Source organism: Rhopalosiphum maidis, chromosome 2, assembly GCF_003676215.2.
Source record: "Rhopalosiphum maidis isolate BTI-1 chromosome 2, ASM367621v3, whole genome shotgun sequence".
NCBI classification, from domain to species: Eukaryota; Metazoa; Arthropoda; class Insecta; order Hemiptera; family Aphididae; genus Rhopalosiphum; species Rhopalosiphum maidis.
This window is the reverse complement of record NC_040878.1, coordinates 84,706,107-84,727,193: the sequence shown is the minus strand read 5'-3', so window position 1 is coordinate 84,727,193 and position 21,087 is coordinate 84,706,107. Positions and strand designations below refer to the sequence as shown.

The 21,087-nt window shown below is 27.7% G+C and overlaps 1 protein-coding gene across 3 annotated transcripts in view; it reads left to right on the top strand.

Annotated features, from left to right (window-relative positions):
• The window catches only part of LOC113553553, a 52,721-nt gene that overhangs the window by 16,385 nt on the left and 15,249 nt on the right, over positions 1-21,087 (top strand). For all 3 annotated transcript variants that reach the window (XM_026956927.1, XM_026956929.1, XM_026956928.1), the window contains one exon: positions 16,531-17,025. In XM_026956927.1, coding sequence (XP_026812728.1) covers positions 16,531-17,025 — 495 coding nt within the window. The remainder of the gene's footprint in view (positions 1-16,530; positions 17,026-21,087) is intronic.

The window sequence follows — 21,087 nt, the reverse complement described above, 5'->3', positions numbered from 1 at the left end:
GACAGTTCAAGATAGAGATAGGTGGCGCGAAATGTGTCAGGAGTAGAAGTCTTTTTATTGGTTTTAAAATAGTAAACAATAATCATTGTTGTTGGAGGTTATAATATTATTTTAATTTATAATTATAGTAATGATGTTTTTATAAATGTTTCAATAGTTTATCTAATACTGGAAATTCTTATTGATGTTTCATACTTAGTTAAATTATGAAAATTTCTTTATATATACTCTGTCCAGCTATAGAACGCGTCGCAAATCGATCAAAATCAGTTTTTTTACGCATCCCCAATGATACCCAGCCATTAGCGAACCAGTTTTGATAGCATGGTGACTGGTGAGGCGGGAGGTTGCATAGAATCGGCACATTCTCTCGCTAGACAGACTATAGATGTACAACTAAAACTAAATTATAGTATTATATTGTATTTACTATTATTAGGTTCATTTTTGTAAAAGATGGTAGTGATAAGTGGCCGGTAGGCAATGTATCTAGTTATAGGCTATAAATATCTGAAGCTGTGTGTTCGGGTGGTGATTTATTTATTTGTTAAAGCATTCGAAATTCTTACTGAAAAATAGAGTAGAAATATATAAAGTTCTACTACACCCTTCGCGCCTTATGTGCATAGGTATTTTTTTTTGCGTCTCTCGTCTTCAAACAAAATTGATTTTGTTCTTCGATTAAAATAATTTCAACGGGAGTCTTTCTACAATTGAATCTCTCCGAAATATCGTGTACTTTTTAAGATATTTTATGTTAAGTCTGCAGAATGTTTATAAAACCGTATAATATTATATAGGCATATAACCGGAAGTAAAAAAATGAAATGATACACGCTATTATTTGGTTCTTTGAAGGGAAAATGCGGCTCAGCGATAAGTTAAAGACGTGCTACAATATTCCATTTAGACCGCCCACAATATAGTCGAAACATAAATATGTTTTATATTGCTGAAAATTGATTGTCAGAATCTCGCCTATAATAAATATTTTTTCTTCGAAATATTTAGCTTAATATTGAATTTCCATAAATTTATATTTATAATACATTATTTTATATTACTTATTTTAGACAATGTTGATTTATCTATTTCTATAATAATAATATTATAAATCATATTATTAGTTATGCGATGAAAATAAATATAGTATTTGAAGTTTCCAAATTATGATATGTAATTTTTTTAAATTAATATACTATAGGAACTTATATATTTTTACTTAACTTTATAAATTATCTATGTATTTGCGTTTGGAATGGAATGAATGGATACATTTTATATGATTATACTATAAACTGTTGTTCCAAAGTAGTTTATAAATTATTTTTAAAATACAGTGTATCCTATCATTTATATTATTTTTACGTACAACGTATGAGTAGTTATATTTGATAAGATAACATATGTTTTTTATGATATTATGTAGAATTTATCTAAAAATATATAATGTAGTAGCTAATATATATATTATGTACCTTTATTTCCAAAGTCATTTATACTTAATTAAAACGGATAAACATATATAAACTTGTATATATGTATATAATACGAAAGTATGTAACACATTGTTTATTTTTTACAATGATACGTAAAACGCATATACTATTAGTTTTGTGTATTAGTGCCTATAAGGTTTAAAGATTTATTTGGAATTATTCAATGTTTTTCTAAATATAAAGCACAATATTTCGTTTATTGAAATATTTGTTATTTATTTATTTTTGGAACGAGGTTGACATTATTGCCTATTGGAGTCCACAAAACACAACAAACAAAATCATATTCTTTAAATTGTGTTTTCGATTTTTATTATTTTTCTTTCTGCGATAAAAAGCTGTTTTGGGCAGTTCAGTATTCTTTCTGCATCTGTAGTGGTATGAACGGATAGAGTAATAATAATTTAAAACCCGAACATATTAATATAATGTAATAAAGGACTGGCCGGAAAGTGGAATTTTCTACTATTGTTTTTATTTAGTAACGCAACTTGTTTTTTCAAATAATCAAATTTATATGTTTGGAGAATATAATAATTATTAATGATATTGTAATGTTATCTCGTCAGGCGGTGCGTTACTCGTTATGTCCGGTCCGTCGGGGTCGCATTACGGAATGCGGTTTTGTTCGTTTTTGTGCAAAACTTACGGCCGCCTCACGATGTCCTGTCGACGACAACGATTATTATAATTATAATAATAATTATTAATAGTACAACAACTGTAAAAGTAAAACGATATTTTGAACGTCGTTTCAATATTCTACTGAGCAGTCCGATAGAGAGATTGACGGGCCGAATTAATATTCGATTAACTCCTCGCGCGCTACACGCTCGTCGCAGGACTAAATACAATTTTATGTACGTGTATACTGTATAGTGTATACATCACGACGAGCAGGCAGCGCCGTTAAAACAGACACCGCCGCCGCCGTCATCGTCGTCGTCGCTATCTGGTGTCTGTGTGTGTGTATGTGTAATATATATATATATATATATATATACTTACAATATACATACGCCTGCTGTTAAGCAGATTATATACCGGCGCGGCGGCAGTCAGTGGTACCAATAGCACGGGCCCGAACGCTTTTTCTTATTTCTTCGCCTTCTTCTAATATTATTCTAATTATTATTTATTATTCGTTTTGTTAAATTAAATAGGTTTATGGTATATTCAATATTGGTGTACCTATAACCTACGACCCACTGTTTATATTTTTACTTTTTTCAGTATGTTATTGTCGCGTATTATAACACAACACTCTACACGGAAATTGGTCTGAAACGCTTCGTTTCGAACATTATTTATTTATTTATTTTTTAGTTTTTTCTATTCATAACGGGTACGCATTTGGGTCGGACTCATGCTCGTGCGCGTTGGAGTGTTGGAGGGCTGTATTAAATAGGAAAATAATTGGCTGGAACGTGCAATTTGGAAAATATTTTTTTCTGAATTGTATTTACGTGAAGCTGTATTGATTTGGAAGTATATTTTGTCCATAAAATATTTATACTAAAATTTATTCCGTTTGAGAACTATTTGTATGGAACCGTTTACACTGTATACTATACAACTGCTAAAACCCAATGATATACATTTTTAACAAAATATTTTCTGTGAAAATAAGTTTTTGAGTTAATACGATTCTGAAAAAATATTAATCAGTTTACTTCAGTTCAATCAACATATTTTGCAACAGAATATTTTCTATAAAATAATGTTGCCGAGCGCATTAATTTCCGACATAATATATTTCAAACGGATTACGATTCCAAAGTAATATGATTCAATAGAAAATAAAAATAAAATTCTAACAGTATGTGTTTCTAAGTAGATATTTCCTAATTAAAATACTGTTCCGAACGAATAATTTTCCAAATTGTTAAGTGCACCCCACTGCTTTGGATTCTTTTGACGAATAATATTATTATCAATTTTGGTTGAGTGGGATAGCTATCAAATGTGTATGAGCGATACGCAGTGTTTAATTACGACTTTTTGGATAATACGAGAATCGACTACTGTGTTGTAGTTCGGTATTTGTTAACGCATATGCCTAAAATTTGAGTGAATGCATAGATGTTATCACTTTTGTACAGTTGTTCTATACCTAGTATAAGGGTAAAATAACTTGGAAGTCTAGTATTCAATTTATGTACTAAATTGTAATACTTATCTATATTAAATTAATAAAAAAAACTAATGTTGTATACTTTAACATAGTTTTACTACATAGAAATTTAAAAACTATTATTTATAAAATATAGATTAAATATCTAATATGGATAATGATTGATGCATAATTTTTAATATTTATAAATTATTATATACTTGTCGGTTTAATTATAATCTTAGTGTTGAATAATATGTTTTTTTTGATTTACGTTTTAAATGCAGTTTTAAAAATAGTAGGTGTTATTTATTTGTTATGCTGCGAGGTTTAATTTGCGAAAATGTGAAATCCAAATAAATAATACGATAATATACTTATAAGCTATTAAAAAAAAGTTAAAGAAGTCCATTATCCATAATTTTATCCGATGGAAAAAATGAGTTAGTGAGGATGTTTGAAGAGGTGTATTACCTTTAGTCTCACAGCAAATATTATTATATATTATAAAAATTGGATTGTTTATTGTATTTTAAAATTATATCTATCTTTTTAGATTCTGAGAGGAACGACGAATGTATTAATTTTACAATAATGGTATGGTAGGTATGTGTTTTTTCATTTAGAGAATTAATTTTTGTATTATCATGTTTTGTTTTATAGAACAGTAAAAATGCTTCAATATTTAAGGATGATTTCTGGTAGTAAATTGTATATAGTTTGTTCTTTAGTGAAAGAAGAGGGGGAGTCTAAATTGTCCCATATTTTTCAAAATTAATTTAAATTTTAGGAAATATGAAATATTTTCCAAAAATTAATTGTTTTAGATAATTTAATTTTCATTAAATTTTTAGATTAACATTTTCTTAACATGATAATTATCAAAATAGTTTATAGGTGTTTTAGCTATTTAATAAATATTTGAAAAAATTTTTTTTTAGTATTTTTGGATTCGTATTTTTAAATTCAAAAAGCATAATAATTCAATAGATAGTTAAATATGTTAATATATTGTTTTCTTTAAAAAAAAAAAATTAAATTTTAAAATATGTTGTACTTCACAATTTTTTAAATAAGTACTTAAAATTAAAATTTGTATACAATTTATAAACATTGCGAAAATTTGCAAATTATGTTGTAGTTTAAATTTATTTGCAAAATTTCTCTTAAGGTATTTTTTTCCTGGAATTTTAAAAACAAAGTTATTGTAGAGCCAATAAAATTTTTTATGTACTTTTATATAGTTCAAATGTTTACGATATTCAATATATTTTAGTAATGATTTTAATAATTTTTAATAATCTCAAACGATTTTAATTATTTTTACAATAAAAATAAAACTAGTTTAATGGCAATGTGATATTATATGTGTATTCTACTATTGCTTAAATTACCCAACAATGAAGTTTTTTAAATATTTATACTTTATAGTTTTATTTATATATTAATCCTATTCACATAGTTCTAAAGTACGTCATATTGACTTTAAACATTAATAACGATAATATTATATGATATTATATTATTATAATCAATAATAGAAAAATAAATTGTTAACTAACTATAGGTAGTTAGCATAAAAAATAAAATGTAGGTACATTATAAAATAAAGTTATTGAAAAATAAAAGTCTGTTGTCATCGTGTCAATTGAGAACTGTTTTCCATATGTCATTATTCTTTAGGAAATTAGTTCAAATTTATCATATCCATTACGGTGACTTTTTTAAAATATACCACATAATTTCAACCATAATAAACACGAGATCAATAATGTTTAACTCCTTTATAAAGTTTAAGTTAGTATTAATGTGCTATATCACGATAAACATTGGTTGGTCTGAATGTTTTATATTATTTGTATCCGTTTTCTCAATTCCCGAAACTCAATTTGTATACAAATTGATAAGTAGGTATTAAATTTGTAAAAAATGTTATTTAACCTTTAATTGTTATAAAGTTTGTCGTTCAATCATTTGTATCATTCCTTTAAACTTAAAATTTAAATCTTTTAAATTGTTGTATTGCATTTTATTAAAGTGGACACGAATCATGATAAATCTTAAACTGTAACAAATAACTCATCTTTTCAAATATTTATAGGGAGAGATTTAAAAAAAATGTATAACATAAATCTTTTATAAACTATAATATACTTAATATAGATGACCAGAAAGTGGGTATCGTAATTTTTAGATTAAGGATGTAAAATAAATCAAATCCTTATTGAATAATTTATTTTGTAACAAAAATACATAGATTTCTTATGTTTTTTTTCTAAGGTGGTTTTAAGAGCAGATGATTTAATTCAATTTTTAAAGTTCGTATATATACCGGCTATAGCCATTATTAAAAATCTTATATGATAAGTGATTGTGACACAAAAATAAAATGTTGTTTTCTAATTTATTAATATTTATTTATATATATTAATGCGATGATAAACTATAGCAGTGGTGTATTGATGTATTCGTATTTGGATAATTTAATACGAGTATATCGAGTGCTCATTGACATCGGTACATGATAACTTGTTGTTATAATAAGGTATAACATTTGATAATAAGTTATTGTGATAATAATTAATGTAATAAATATTTTCTACTATTGTACATTATTTTACATTATTCTAAACGTATATGATGTCAAGTATTTTATGCAAACAATTTTTTTCAATATGAATATTTAACCATTTTTTCCAAACTGGTAACTAAAAATACATAATGTGTTTAACCTTGCGTATCCATGTAGTTTTAAACAACATTTAAATCCACCATTTAGAGAATACTATAAAAATATGTTAAATAATTCATCAATTAAGTTTTTTTTCACTCATTAGTAATAGGTATTAATTATAGATATTATTTTAATTATGCGATTTAAATAACTGTTAAGTACTACATTTATTTTAATGTTTTTAAATTTCAAATAACATTTCAGACCAAATTAATATTGATTTCTGATGATTAATAAATGATATAGATATATATAAGTTGAATTCTTCGGAACAAAAAGTATTTTAAAAGATTATATTAAAAAGACAAAAAATGGTAAAATAATACTCACTATTTAGACAAAATACCTACGTTCTATGATTTTTGTTTGAAATGGTTTGAAATAATAATATTTAACTTTCCCTCGCTTATACATTTTTGAGAAAAATACATTTACCGCACAATAAATGGTAATTTAATGTATTTAGGATGTAGGCTAGTCCAAACACTGCACTATATATATAATAACCTACAGGAGGTTTATTAACCTATATTCATTTACATTTTTAACACTAAAAAGGTTTTTGTTATTCGTATATAAAATAATCTAATAAGTACGTTTAACTCAAAATGTCACTGTTTATACAGCATAGTCTAAATACTCTAAATGGTTAAATCAATGGTTTCTCAAATTGTTTTCTTTACAACGTATCGCACTTTATTGTTAAATATATGCCTACCGTCCATTTACTAAAAGTCACGACACACTTTTCATAAACATTTTGTAGTTCTCGATTACATTACTATTTTTAACTGCAGGAAAAACAAACTGCCCCTGACCAAACAAATATGATATACTATATTTACTAAAATATTAAAATCAAAATTTTAATTTTTCTAATTATTATTTTATTTCTGAATAATTATATGTTGTATCTTAAGTTATATTATTTTTGTGGGCCTAAAAAGATAGGTCAAATTTTTACGGCACTTTTTAGGAATCATTGGTTTAATTGTATCCATTAAAAATATATTGTCAAAGTCTAAAATAGTTATTAGCATTCGTAACCAACTTTGATAATATTTTGTCATCGTTGCCGCTCTGAATAGTCGAGTCGTAAATATACCTACTACCATTATCAGCTTAGCGACGATGGAGTATGACGCATCATGATGATGTATTCCGTGTGTGGTGTTCCCACCACATATATAGCGTTTTAAACAGCATTATAAAAATGCACTGTCGCAATGCATTAAAATGCATATTTAATAACAACAAAAACTGTACGGAAACTATTTTTGTATTATTATACGGAGTATTCATACACTCTATAGACGTATCATATAGGCATGACAGCATATATGATAGATTTTATATTTTGATTAAGTTAAAATATGTAAAAATCGTGAATACATATAGTGTGATACGTATGTATAGTGTTAAATTTGGCCATGAATTAAGTAAGTATTCAATTAAAAAACAATTATTGATAATGTATCAATACCTGCTGAAAATCGATCAATGTTAATTTTTTATATACCTATTACTTATAAATAGGCAAGTATTTTACATTATTGTAAATTTTAAATTACGATTAATATAGATACTAATACATATTATATTGTAAAATATTTTTGCTTTGTATCGTTTTTTATAAATAATCAACCATTGTATTATCTAACTGAAAGTATTTCAAAAATAAAAATTTAGATTAATAAAAATATATAAACGCGACGGAAACATGTATTATTAATTATAATTACGTGCGTCTATTTTTAAATTTTAGGTATTTATAAGTCATTACTTTTTTAAGTTCTGACCTATAAGTTACTTATGCTTATTTTGAATAGATCAAAAATAAATTATCTAAAAACTGTTTTATTTTATGATGACATATTTTGCTGAAATCGTTATTATGAAGTATAATGCTCAAATGTTTTTGTAGACTTGTAGTAAAAATTAAAAAGCACGCGTAATTTAATTATTATAATAAAAGGTATAATTTATTGCAACAATAGAGACAAAAACTTAATTCGAAAATGATATTCATAAACTTTGTTTTTACATATACATATAGTAATTGATAAACTTTTAATTAAATTATCTATTACCGAAATCATTTTTTTATTTATCTATATTACATTATAATGTTAATACATTTTTATATCATTGTTATGTTAGTGTGTTATTTAGGTTAATTGTAATTATATTTTTACCAAACCATATGAATTATATAGTATATTATTATTACTGGCAGGTAGTCTAGATAATAAAAATAATTTAAAATATAAAGTATTTATGTAAAAAATATTTACTCTAAAAATTATAACAACTTTCATAAACTTAACACATATTATATTTAATTCATGATCAGATTGTATAAGACAAATCTATTATAAAGTATAGTTTAATATACTTATCGACGTATTTTAACAGTAAAGAAACAAATTCCAAACGTAACAATAATATCAAACCTTCATCTAACTATATATAATATATACTTATTATTTATATTATTATGTACATTTTTTATACTTTTTACTTTCATGCTCTGAATATAATACATAGTTCAAACTTTTCACGGTATATTTAAAAGTTTGAACAATCGTTCAAAACTCTTTATAGTCTTCAATCGCTAAAAAATCTTTACACAAGCATTATTAGTTACGACCTGTGCTATGTTTTCGTTTACAAAAAATATTGTTGGACGCCCATAGTATTTGAACTGTAGTAAAAAATAAGTTTATTACGTATATATATATATATGATACATGCCTACGTGGCTATATTGCATATTCGAAATCAGTATTTATTATTTAATGTGAAATGTTGATAGATTGCAATTTTTTCTTATGAATCGATCATATATATACCTAGTATACATCGCGTATTTTTTTTTATTGTTTGCACTTATTGAATGGGTAACGAGTAGTGACTAAGACGTATGATATGTTATACCATTGATTTTATTATACATAAAAATATATCACGTAAGACCAATGGTTATTGTTTATACTAAAATTTGATGTGATTGTTTACGTGCATTTAATATATTTCGTTGGCCTTTTTTTATTATATTTTAAGTTGTATTTATGTATATACTAGTGTTTTCAGGATATTATTTTATCAAATTACCGAAAGTTTTTCACTTCGTCTTTAGGCTATTTTATATTTTTGTATATTATAATATATCTATATTACCTCCCTTATCACGACCATACATAAAATCATTGGTTTTGACCTATTGGAAATCGGAATATATATATATTCATCATAATACCTATAATAACATAGTAATAACTAATAAACAATTTTTATCAATTTAATGGCTATATTAAAATATTATTTAATATCAATCGTATGGATATTGTAGTTATTGAAATATTGCAGATGCGAATATATAAGTGATATAAAAATGACAGCTAAGCCATATTGCCATCAACTTTATCAAGCTGACGTTTGATGTTTTACATATATCTATACTATATTGTCTCTGATCATTTTGAAATAATAATGTTTTATACACTTAAAATTCACTTTAGAATTGAAATGAAAATATCGAAAAAATACCTTTGATAAAATATAGTTGTCATTGGTATATTATTGTTACCTTCAAGTTTGGTCATAGATATAAATTCACTGTAGGTATATTATTATACTTTATAGTATTTACATTTTACAATACATAATTAGAATTGCTAAAAGCAAATTTGCTGTGTTCATATATTTGACGGAGCCAACCCAACATAAGGGTGTGATATATTTACGCTATCCGCTATCTTAGGTGATTGAATGCGGTGATTTTTTGTCATGTTCTACAAACGTATCAATACTATCAATACATGATAATTTAAATGACATTTGTATTTTATTACCTATACCAAAAACGGCAATAACATATTGATTAATCAAGTGTAGTGATAAGAATTTTGAAATCAGATTTAAATTTGTCATCTCATCTTTTTAAGATCGATTTTTTTAGGGGAGGATTTAAGGATTAAAAAATAAAAAATAACGGAAAATCAATATCATACTACTTGATAACATATTATTTTAAATTTGTTTTAAGAATTCTTATCGTTTCATTAGATCATTATATGGTATGGTACGATACCAAATAAACTAAATCTAAAGCTGAATGTAAATTTGCCACATTACAAACTAATAGACGACTACGGAGACAAAAAATGCGGGTGAGACGTTTTTTTATAATTATATTAAAATGCTTCAAGTGAGCTATAGAATTAAGCGTGAACGCTTTACGTTGGCGAATATATTGCATACACATAAAATATAATATTATTGTTTAGATATAAAAGCGACGACATAACAGATATTAACGTTTTCAATGTTATTCGATGTCGAGCGGTACGTATAGATTTGTTAAGTGATTACGTTCACGCAATATATTGTCGCATCATATGGTGTTATTTGATTTTTAAAACCATGCAATAAACACATGGGCGTATCGATAAAACGTCCAATAAACCGTATGAACGTGTGGCCACCACTGCGTATGTACCAAAGATACGCCGTACTATTCACTTGGTGGCGATGCAGGTGGGTGTGTGCGGAGAGCTATTTATTTGGGTTGTTAACACACAGTATAATATATAAAAATAATAGATGTATATACGCATTATATCGTATCACGGATTCTTGGAATTCGGATTCGTTTAATATAATATACCTATGGTTTTATGTTCGTCGTCCGTAATTTTAAAGGCATAGGTACCCACCCATACTATTACACCGCCTTTTGTACATATACGCATTCTTGTCTTCAAGTCATCCAGCCCATCATCAAGGCACAAGTTTGCTGTGGACGGATGGTAATAATAAGATAAACACATGTTATTATACATAATATACAGAGTGATATACTAATCATTCCAATTTTTCATTAAATAACGATTTCTACGATTTTCAAATAAACTCGAGTATCATGTTTTGAAATACTTCTATTTTGTTTACTTACTATTTGAGGAGTTCAATGGCGATATAAGTATTTTTTTCGAGTAAGAATCAACCGCTTTTTCTGTTTATTATCATATAGAAGATTTTTTTGAAAATGTTGATGTACTTATATAAATTTGAAATACTAAGAGTTGTTTTAAAGTTATTAACATTTGTACCTACCTAATTAGGATATAATATTGGTACCGCGATAATAAGTTGAGATTATAATTGCGCTATATGATGGTTTTGAAAATTATAGTAATTATTTTAATGTATAATTATTTTATAATATGTTATTAAATATTATATCTATTTTATATTTTTGTAAAACCATTTTTAAGGACTTTATCTTTTTATTTAATACATTTTAATAACCAAGAAACTATTAGCTTACAATTTTCAAAAAAAGAAAAAAAACCATTGGTTATTTAATATTTTTCAAGGAAAAGAGTAGTACTTGTTTGAAAAAAAGAAGTTAACTTAAGAATATTGGTATCGGTGCAGGACGTTCGTTAAATATTATGTATTTCAAAGTATGGTACTTAAAAATATACTTAAGAATTTTAAATAAATTTATTATTAAAGGAAAAATGGGAATGAGTATGTTTGGTGAATCATCCTGTATATATATTCAGTGGCATGTCTGTGTATTCTAAACGACGGCGACAGATCTTGTCCTCGTATTATCGACAATTTGATTTACGACATTTGATGGGCCGACGCGTTTATATAACGCCCGTGATGTATATAATAATATATGTATAGTTCATGCGCATCATCTGTGTGTATAACGTTCAAAATAAAAGATGTGTGTAGTTGTAGTGGTTTATGTATATATGTTATAGAAAATAAGAAAATATATGTGGTATATAATTATCGTTTTGCTCTGTGTAAATACGGTAATTATATTATTATTATTAATATTGATATATTAAGTGAACGCTTCGGCTAACTTTGTATATTATAATATGTATATGATATGATTTCAGTATATTGATTTAATATTATGTGTAATTTTGTGTTTCGTGCATATAGTGTGTGTATGCATGATACATATTTAATGAATTATCTTTATTATTTTCTGTTAAAAATGATCGTAAAAATTATGGTTTGATTACAAATGTGTAGTTTTTAATCATTCGAATCGGAGTGTATTTCTTGTTATTGTAGATTGATATTTAAATCATAGAAAACAATATTGTTTATGAATAAATTAAAACGTACCTAAACGGCAACAGGTTACTACGTTAGTAAAAAGTGATTAAAAATATAGCAAAAATTAAAGCAATTTTAACCCTGTCTATAATAATTGTAAAATTAGTCATACATTAATATCGTCTAAAGATAATATTATACAATGATTATGTCAATTTGTATTCAATTTTAACATTTTATGTGTGTACCTATATTGATGTGCAAGTATATAATTTAAACACATAAGCACAATACACAATTTGTGAAAAACTTAAATTATGAATTAAAATTGATCCAAACCAATAATTTTGCATTTTAACTGTGCTTCGAAGAAATGGTTCGCTTGTGATTTTTAAACGCAATCGCGCTAATATATAGATTAAATATTCATTGGTCTTATGTATGAAGAAGAAAGAATGGTAGTTTGTTTAAATGTAAAATAAACTTTAATATGACTTCTAACAGAGAATTTTAGTGTGGTGAATAAAATTAATTTCTTTATTACCTATGAGAAAATAATAGAAACACTTGAATTACATTACAATATTGTGAAATATAAATTTTATGTATACATCGACCCACGTTTCTCTACCGTTTGTGAACAGCTAACTACTACTTCTATAATATTGCACATTTAATAATATAATAACTGAGAATTTATTCATGTAGGTTCATTGTACACCAGTGATTCCTAAAATTTGGGCGATGTATCATAATTTGAATTAGTGTTGTTTTGCAGGTTTATAATTTTAATAAAATATTTTTACGCATATTATGTTAACTATTCATTTTGTAATAATATGTAATATATTGTATTCATTGTACTTATATGTGTGCGTGTGTATATCAAAATATTGTATTATTATGAAATATTTTTAATAAAACAAATATTAATATTGATACGTCGACGACAAACACCGCGGATAAGTAATTCGTTACATAGAAAAATATGTATTGACGTATGCAATTTAACTTACAAAAAGTGATGAAATTTTTTTTTTAAAAAAATTAATATTTTTATTTAAATTTCACAATATATATTAAAAACTATTGGAAATCGAGTAAATTTTACACATTGTCTTTAATGATATAGTAATGTGTTTTTTTTTTTGGGATGATACATGAAACTTTACTACGTGTACAACCCAGCAGGTACTATATAACTCAATATAAGGCATCGACCGAAAACAAACATAATATACAAAGCATTATAAAATTGTTGGGTACTTCAGTATTTTATCTACTCCAGATTTTAATTAATATACTTATTAATAACTATTAACTATATTATATAGTTTATACTATAAACATGTAAGTATATTGGTACCTATAAATAAAACAATATAATTTAATGAATATAAGGGTGCCTGCATTTTATTGGGGACTGGAGTAGAGTATGTTTTCTAAAAAGTAAAAGGTTGGTAACAACGGCAGGTGTAGAGTGCGTATAAGGTATACTGCAGTACATAAACGGCACATGTGATGACGTCTTCGCCTGAGTTAAATAATTTTGTTTTCCCGAAGTCAGAAGTATTATGTGTACATAATACAAACATAATTATTATGAATGAATTACAACTCGATCACAAAATTAATTTTGAGCTTATTGATTTTATTAATTTTGCAATACCTATTATATTATTATTATATATTTTTTTATCTTCTATATTTTCTTTTATACGTGTCAAGTATAGTTCCAAAAGTACACGCGGAAAACTGTACTTACGTAATTGTTCAGTTATGTATCGACGATTGAATAAGTGTATCTTAAAATACTATAAAGTCATAAACTTGTAATTTTAATCATTACTCATTTATTAATTTGAATGCAATTTTGTTTAATTGCAATTTAGAAAGTCATCGTTAGATACATATGTAGCCAATAGGCTAATGCCCAAGAGCTGATATGTATATGAGGTATATAATTGATACTGTAGAGTGTAGTTATTTTTTTTAAAAACTGGTTTGAAGTTTAGATTTATATGAAACTTTGAAATTTTTTTGTTATTAAAATATAATCTGGTCACGATAACCTTTAAGACATCATCAACTTTAATTGCGATGATTTTTTTAAAAATTTTTATTTCAGCGATTATGAGGAATTCACTTCAAGTGTGATTTTAAGTTTTAAATTAGTCACGATTTCATCAATATAAGTTTATCTTAAAATCATCTTTCAAATATTATATATTATAATTATTTACATATATCATATTTATATGACTAGATTAATTTATATCATCAATCTTTTAAAATAATTGTTATATATTATATGAATATACCTACTTAGATTTACTTATACAGTTATTCTTGACAAGATAATCAATATAAAACACAATATAATAAAAATAGATTAACAAAGTATTATTTAAAACTATTTTTCTTTTTTAAGGAAAATTTTAAGAAATATTCTAAGGTTTCATTACATAACAACATCAATTAAATAATTTATTATGCATTCCTTAAGAGTAATAATAGTTATATTACTATATAATATTATTAATACTCTGCAATGAATTCATAGATGAAAATAAATATTACATCATACGCATAAAGCAATTTTATAAGGTAAATTAATTTGTTTAATGTGGCCAATACATTATGTTTAGACTACGAATGGAATCAATAACTTATTTACACGGTAACTCATATACACGAATAAACTAAAAATTATTGAACGCTCATGCAATAGTACAAGTTTATTGCGTATATTAACTATATTTTCCTAATAGACCTTTATTGGACGTTTACGTTTAACCTGTAGTATTTCTTATAGTCGTTTGTATATTTAAAATATCGCCATATACATAAACAAGTCTGATATTTGTAATGTATAATTATGTGTGAACAATATTATGCTATTACAGCCCTTTATATTATACAGGTATACTACTCAGATATTCAATAATTTAAATGTGCTTATACAATCAAAACTATATTATATTGGTGATATAGTGTTATATTATATACTTTTCAGATACTTCTGACGTGTGTATTTGTATGGATCAATTCGTTGCGTAAAACACTATAAAACCAAATATCTATATAGAAGCGATATAGGTTAGTATCTAAAGAGGTACACTAAACGTAGAAAAACACAGTGGTATTAGCGTTCTGTTCGCTTAATATTATTTTCTTTTTTGTCGTAACTCCGATGTTATTATAAATATGTCTGTCGCCAGAAAAAACATGCGGGGCAAACGCGGCGGAGGACGCTCCACATATTTTTGTTGTCGGTCCAGAATCTTACGTACAGAGATCGCAAGTAATAATCGATGTTTGTATAAAGTCTCATCGACTACTACACGGTTAAATCGTAATAATTATAGCTGTTTCGAAAACAATATTCTTACTCCGTTATCTATTTTTATATAAATATATATTGCACTGCATAATGCATATACAAGTTTGTATAAATGTAGAACATTTGTAAATTTTTATAACATATAAATTATATATTGCATATAATTCACCTAATTGTAGTAAGATAGACAATTAAAGGTAGTTATTTAATGTATAAGTTACTCTGGATCTTAGACGTTTTGTAATTCATAAACATTAAATATATTATATAATAATAATAATAAAAAAAGTACCTAAGTTAAATTTCCAATTACATAAAAAGTTACTGTAGTGATATAATAAACACCGATGTATCAAACACGAAAATCGATACTTTTTGATGAATCGATGTATCGTCATCGATCCAGAATCGCGCACGCGAACCCAATTCGACTAGGTCGTGGTGTCGTGTGGAGAGGACGATATATATATATATATATATATATAGGGAGAGAGGGAGAGATAGATAGAGAGAGAGAGAGAGAGAGAGAGAAAAAGGACTTCAAACAATTTAAACGGTTTCGGGCGGGTGACTACTTCAGTTTGTCGGAGATGACTTACGAATTTTATAGATTACATATTATTATTACTATTACTATTATTATTTAAACGCACGTGCTGGTCGCACTTTAATAATTATCGCATTATTTTCGTATGTATATATTATAATATGAAAAAAAAAAAATAAAACTCAAAATGTTGTTTCGCAGACCGGAGCACCATCGTCGGCGGTTCAAACGGCAGCGGCATAACAGCAGCGGCCAACGCCACGGCCACCGGGTTCGAGATGTATTCGTTTTTCGCTAGCACGGCGACCGCCGCCTCGGGCACCGGAACCATTTCGGTGGCGCCCTCGTGCGGCGGCGCCCCGTTGCCGCCGCATTCTGTCGGCGCGCAGGCGCACTTTACCGGCATTCAGTCGGCCGCCGCCGTCACGCACCAGCAGCAGCACCAACAACAACAACACCACCACCACCACCACCACCTCCTCCCACTACACCATCTCAATCAGCAGCAGCAGCAACAGCAACAGCAGCAGCAACAACAACAGCAGCAGCAGCAGCAGCAGTCGGTCTCTGCGGCCATCAATTGTTCCGTGGTGCGCGCTATCGCCGCCGCTTCGTCGACGCTGCCGTCGATCGTAGCCGTTTCGTCCGCACAACAATCATCGACCGTTGTCGCCGGGACGTCCGCCGCTGGCAAAAGTAATTTAATTTCGATTTTATTCAGTTTATTTTATTTTTTTTTCGCACACTCGCCGCCACGCCTTGAATTTTTATTCAATTTTTTTTTTCGAATAACGGATATCGTGGCTTAAAAAAAAGTAATTCATAAAAATACCAACGACGCAAGTAAGCCGAAATTGGGTTTTTGATTTTTTTTTTTTTTTAAACAATTTTCGTATTATAATATATGGTCGCGCTCGGGTGCGTGCGGTTTTAACGAACATAATATAGGCTGTTGCGTATGCGCAATGCTTATAATATGTATGAATAATACGGACGGACAAAATGGCTGACACAGACTTTTGTGCCGTCGCCGCCCCACCGGCGTGTGTCACATTTGCCCCTCGTGATGTGCGCCCTTCTTCGGTCTCGCTCCTCTTAAACGAACCGTTAACATAATAATAATAATTCATCGCCGTCGTCTCGTTTTACAACCATTATCGTTATTATCCGTTATTACTTGACGTACCTTCTTATACGTTTATTTAATTATTATTTTTCGACGGAATTTAAAAACTTCGTCGTCTCAAGAGCGGAAGACCAAAAACTAACATGTAATATTAAGTTTATTGAATTGCTCGTTTTACGACGACAGAAAAAATTCTAAATCTGTGATTTACTTAAGCCTTTCTTGTCGTTGTGTTATTAAGTATTGGTGGGGCGGGGGTTTGTATTATCAAAAAATTATCCGGAGAGGCAAGTTTGTGACACCGCGAGAGATACAACTATACGAGTTTACGACCACTTTATGACTTCTTATATACCTAATGTATAATATATATTATATATATATGTCATATGTTTAATGATTGGTTGCCAGATGACGTACTTTTTTTTGTTGCACTGTACTAATGTCTTTAACATAGTATTGTACGAAGCGTTATTTGTTTTTTGTTCTGATAATATCAAGCTAATATTATTTTTCATTTTATGATTAGACCTAATATAATATTTTTCCTTCTCTCAGTATGGACGAACAGCTTTACGTTTTAAATGTACCTATATATATACACATATATTTATAATAATTGAACGAAACTTATCACTCAACACACAATAAACAAACCAATAATTGGTTGCATCCTATCAAACATTAACGTTTAATTAATTAGTAAACATATAATAATTATATAGAACTAGTACTACGAGTAGCGTCAGTTGAACCGCGTAAATAATATATATTTGCGTATTTAAAATCAAATATTATTTTGATTTCCTCTTAAACATTTTTTGTCCCTGAAAAATGAATACATTTTACACGAGGTTTGTGGACTATAGTATCGAAATACGCGTATTAAAAAAAAAAAAAAAAAAATTGAAATGACGCCCTACACATTATTACTTATAAATATTTATATTTTTCAATAATCATCACTTGAATACTGCCGATATTCTTGGTATATTAAATTTCAGTGTGTTTTCATCGGAAAAAATATATATGCCTATAATAAGTTAAACTTTTAATGGGCTAGGTATATAATATCAAATATTAAACTTGTATTAATGGAGATGATTCACACGAAATATATGGTGTATACATAGCGTAGCTTACACGTTTACCAAACCCCTCAAGTGATAGAGGAGCTAAATTTTAAAAGTTTTGGTACTTAAATATACGTATATAAAATATTAGGTTATCGAGTTGTACGGAAATCTGTCGTGGGGTTTCATCTCGATGTAAAAGCATATATAACGTTCCAGTGCCCTATGGCGTACCGCCACGGCGGTTTAATATAACGCCACCGCCAGATTCTGTTCTATTTTAGGGTCGGTCCCCAGCGTCGCTGCAATGTACGACGGCAATGTTTGGTGGGAAAAATCAATAGTCGTCCTTGAATTTGAAGAGTTCACGTTTATAATAGGTGCTCGCCGAAAATCAAGGTTATAAAACATTTGTTCCTTGTGGTATTATATTTTTTGTTTAATATGTCCAGGTACTCATTTCGGCCATAATGTATAATATACATATACAATTGAAATGCGTATCAAGAGATATAAGTTTTACAGGAAATTCGTTGAATATGTATGATAATAATAATAATTATTATTAGTTATATGGCCAAGGGTTAAATTTTCGATTACTTTTCCATTCGTCCGTGATTTCAAAGGGTAATTGGTGTACGCGCGGTAGTAAAGCCCGCCGCTCTACTATTTTTGGATGTCGAGATAAATACGAATATATATACTTATATGACTTTTCCATTAGTTTCGTTTGAATATGATACCACTATGTACAGTTCCTACAAAACTTTTAGTTTGTATACTTTTGAATTTGCAATGCTCTGCAATTTCTGCAATTTCTGCGTATTGTTGAATCATTTTGTGGTAGTACTCGTATTTAATAACAAATTATTATTTTTATTTCAAATTACGATACTGGACAGAGTAATAATATAATAATAATAATTTCGATTGCAAAACTTATCTTTGACAAATGTAAATTAAGACCGTGTAATAACGTATCATCCATATAGATTTTTTTTCAATTATTATTGTTGTTGCTCTTTGATTTAGCAATTTTTTAAATTTTCACTTGACCGTATATTCAACAACACTCATAAAACTTCAAAAACGACTAGCGGTGATTCTAACGCATTGGGTATGAGGTGAATAGCTTCTTCTACCAAATTGTTTGGTGTTCATCTGTTAAAAAGCTTATTATCGTATTGTCGTGTCATTTTGATAAATAAATCGAGAGGATTATTAGTTAATCAAAATAAAATTTTATTTTGTTCAACTTACTATAATTTCGTTTTATTGACTTATCAGTTATCAGTTTATCACTAATACATAATATTCATTGAATTTTTGTTTGTAATACCTACTTAAATTATAAAAGTTATTTAATACAGTAGCGTAGCCAGAATTTTAAAACGGGGGGTGGGGCAAACCCAAACTACTAAAAACATATAATCAACAATTAACAATAACAGTTCATTTTTATATTAAGTTGATATACAGCCGATGGGAGGGGGCATGGTCTACTGCCCCCCCCCATTGCTACACCGCTAGTTTAATAATATGTTATAGGTAGGTATATCATTTAAGTATATCCAACATAAATTACATTTAATTGAGCATATAATATTATGTTTAAAGAAAAAATAAAATCTATATTTTTTTTAAGACTAAGTCATGTCTCTATAGTTTACTTATAATTATATTAACGCCCCGTATACAAAATTTGAACCTTAGAATATTATATGTATATATTTATGTAGAACTGCTAGAATCGCACTTAGAAACGACACGATGCCGTCGTCTGTCGTATCGTATGCGATTTATTGTTGTCTGTTGGTCGTTGTATAATCATTTGTAATTATTATAATATTTATAGTTATGTGTTATTAATATTTAAGATACAATAATTTATGTTAAAATCTCATTAAATAAAAATTATAACGATAATAAAAATCACGGTATTATATATTCACTAACCACAATTCACCGGAAGATTTCCAGAGTTATTTCGAGTTCAACTTTTAACACGACACAACAGATGTAGCTGCAGCAAGCCCGTCTTTAATGCACACCTATAGGTATACTTTTAACTAGCCTGGTTAAGGGTTTTTTCTGAGTATTTCTGAGATTTGCTCACAAAAAAATGATGATTAAATTCACTGTGTTGGTCGTACATGCTAAACAAATAGTCGTGTATTATTGTTTTATCGTTCGTTTGTCGAATAATCGATATGTATGATCATAATGATATTATGTGCACATGAATTTTTGTACCGTGCCGATTTTTAATGATATTAATATTTATAGGCGATTATAATAAATATTAAATATTATGAGCGCGCGTACTATGTTTTTCGGACTGTTTATCGCCAAGTCCGCGTAATTGCATAGTTTTTGCGATTATAGGCCGAACCTGTTCGATCGCAATATATACACATATAAAACATACGAGCACGAGATATTATGTTTACCTAAGGCTGTGCGAAACTGCGAAATCTTTTTTCTCGTTTGCTTCGCGGTAACTTCAGCTGTTCTTGGGAGATAATAAAATGTTTGATATAATTATTATTATTATTATAT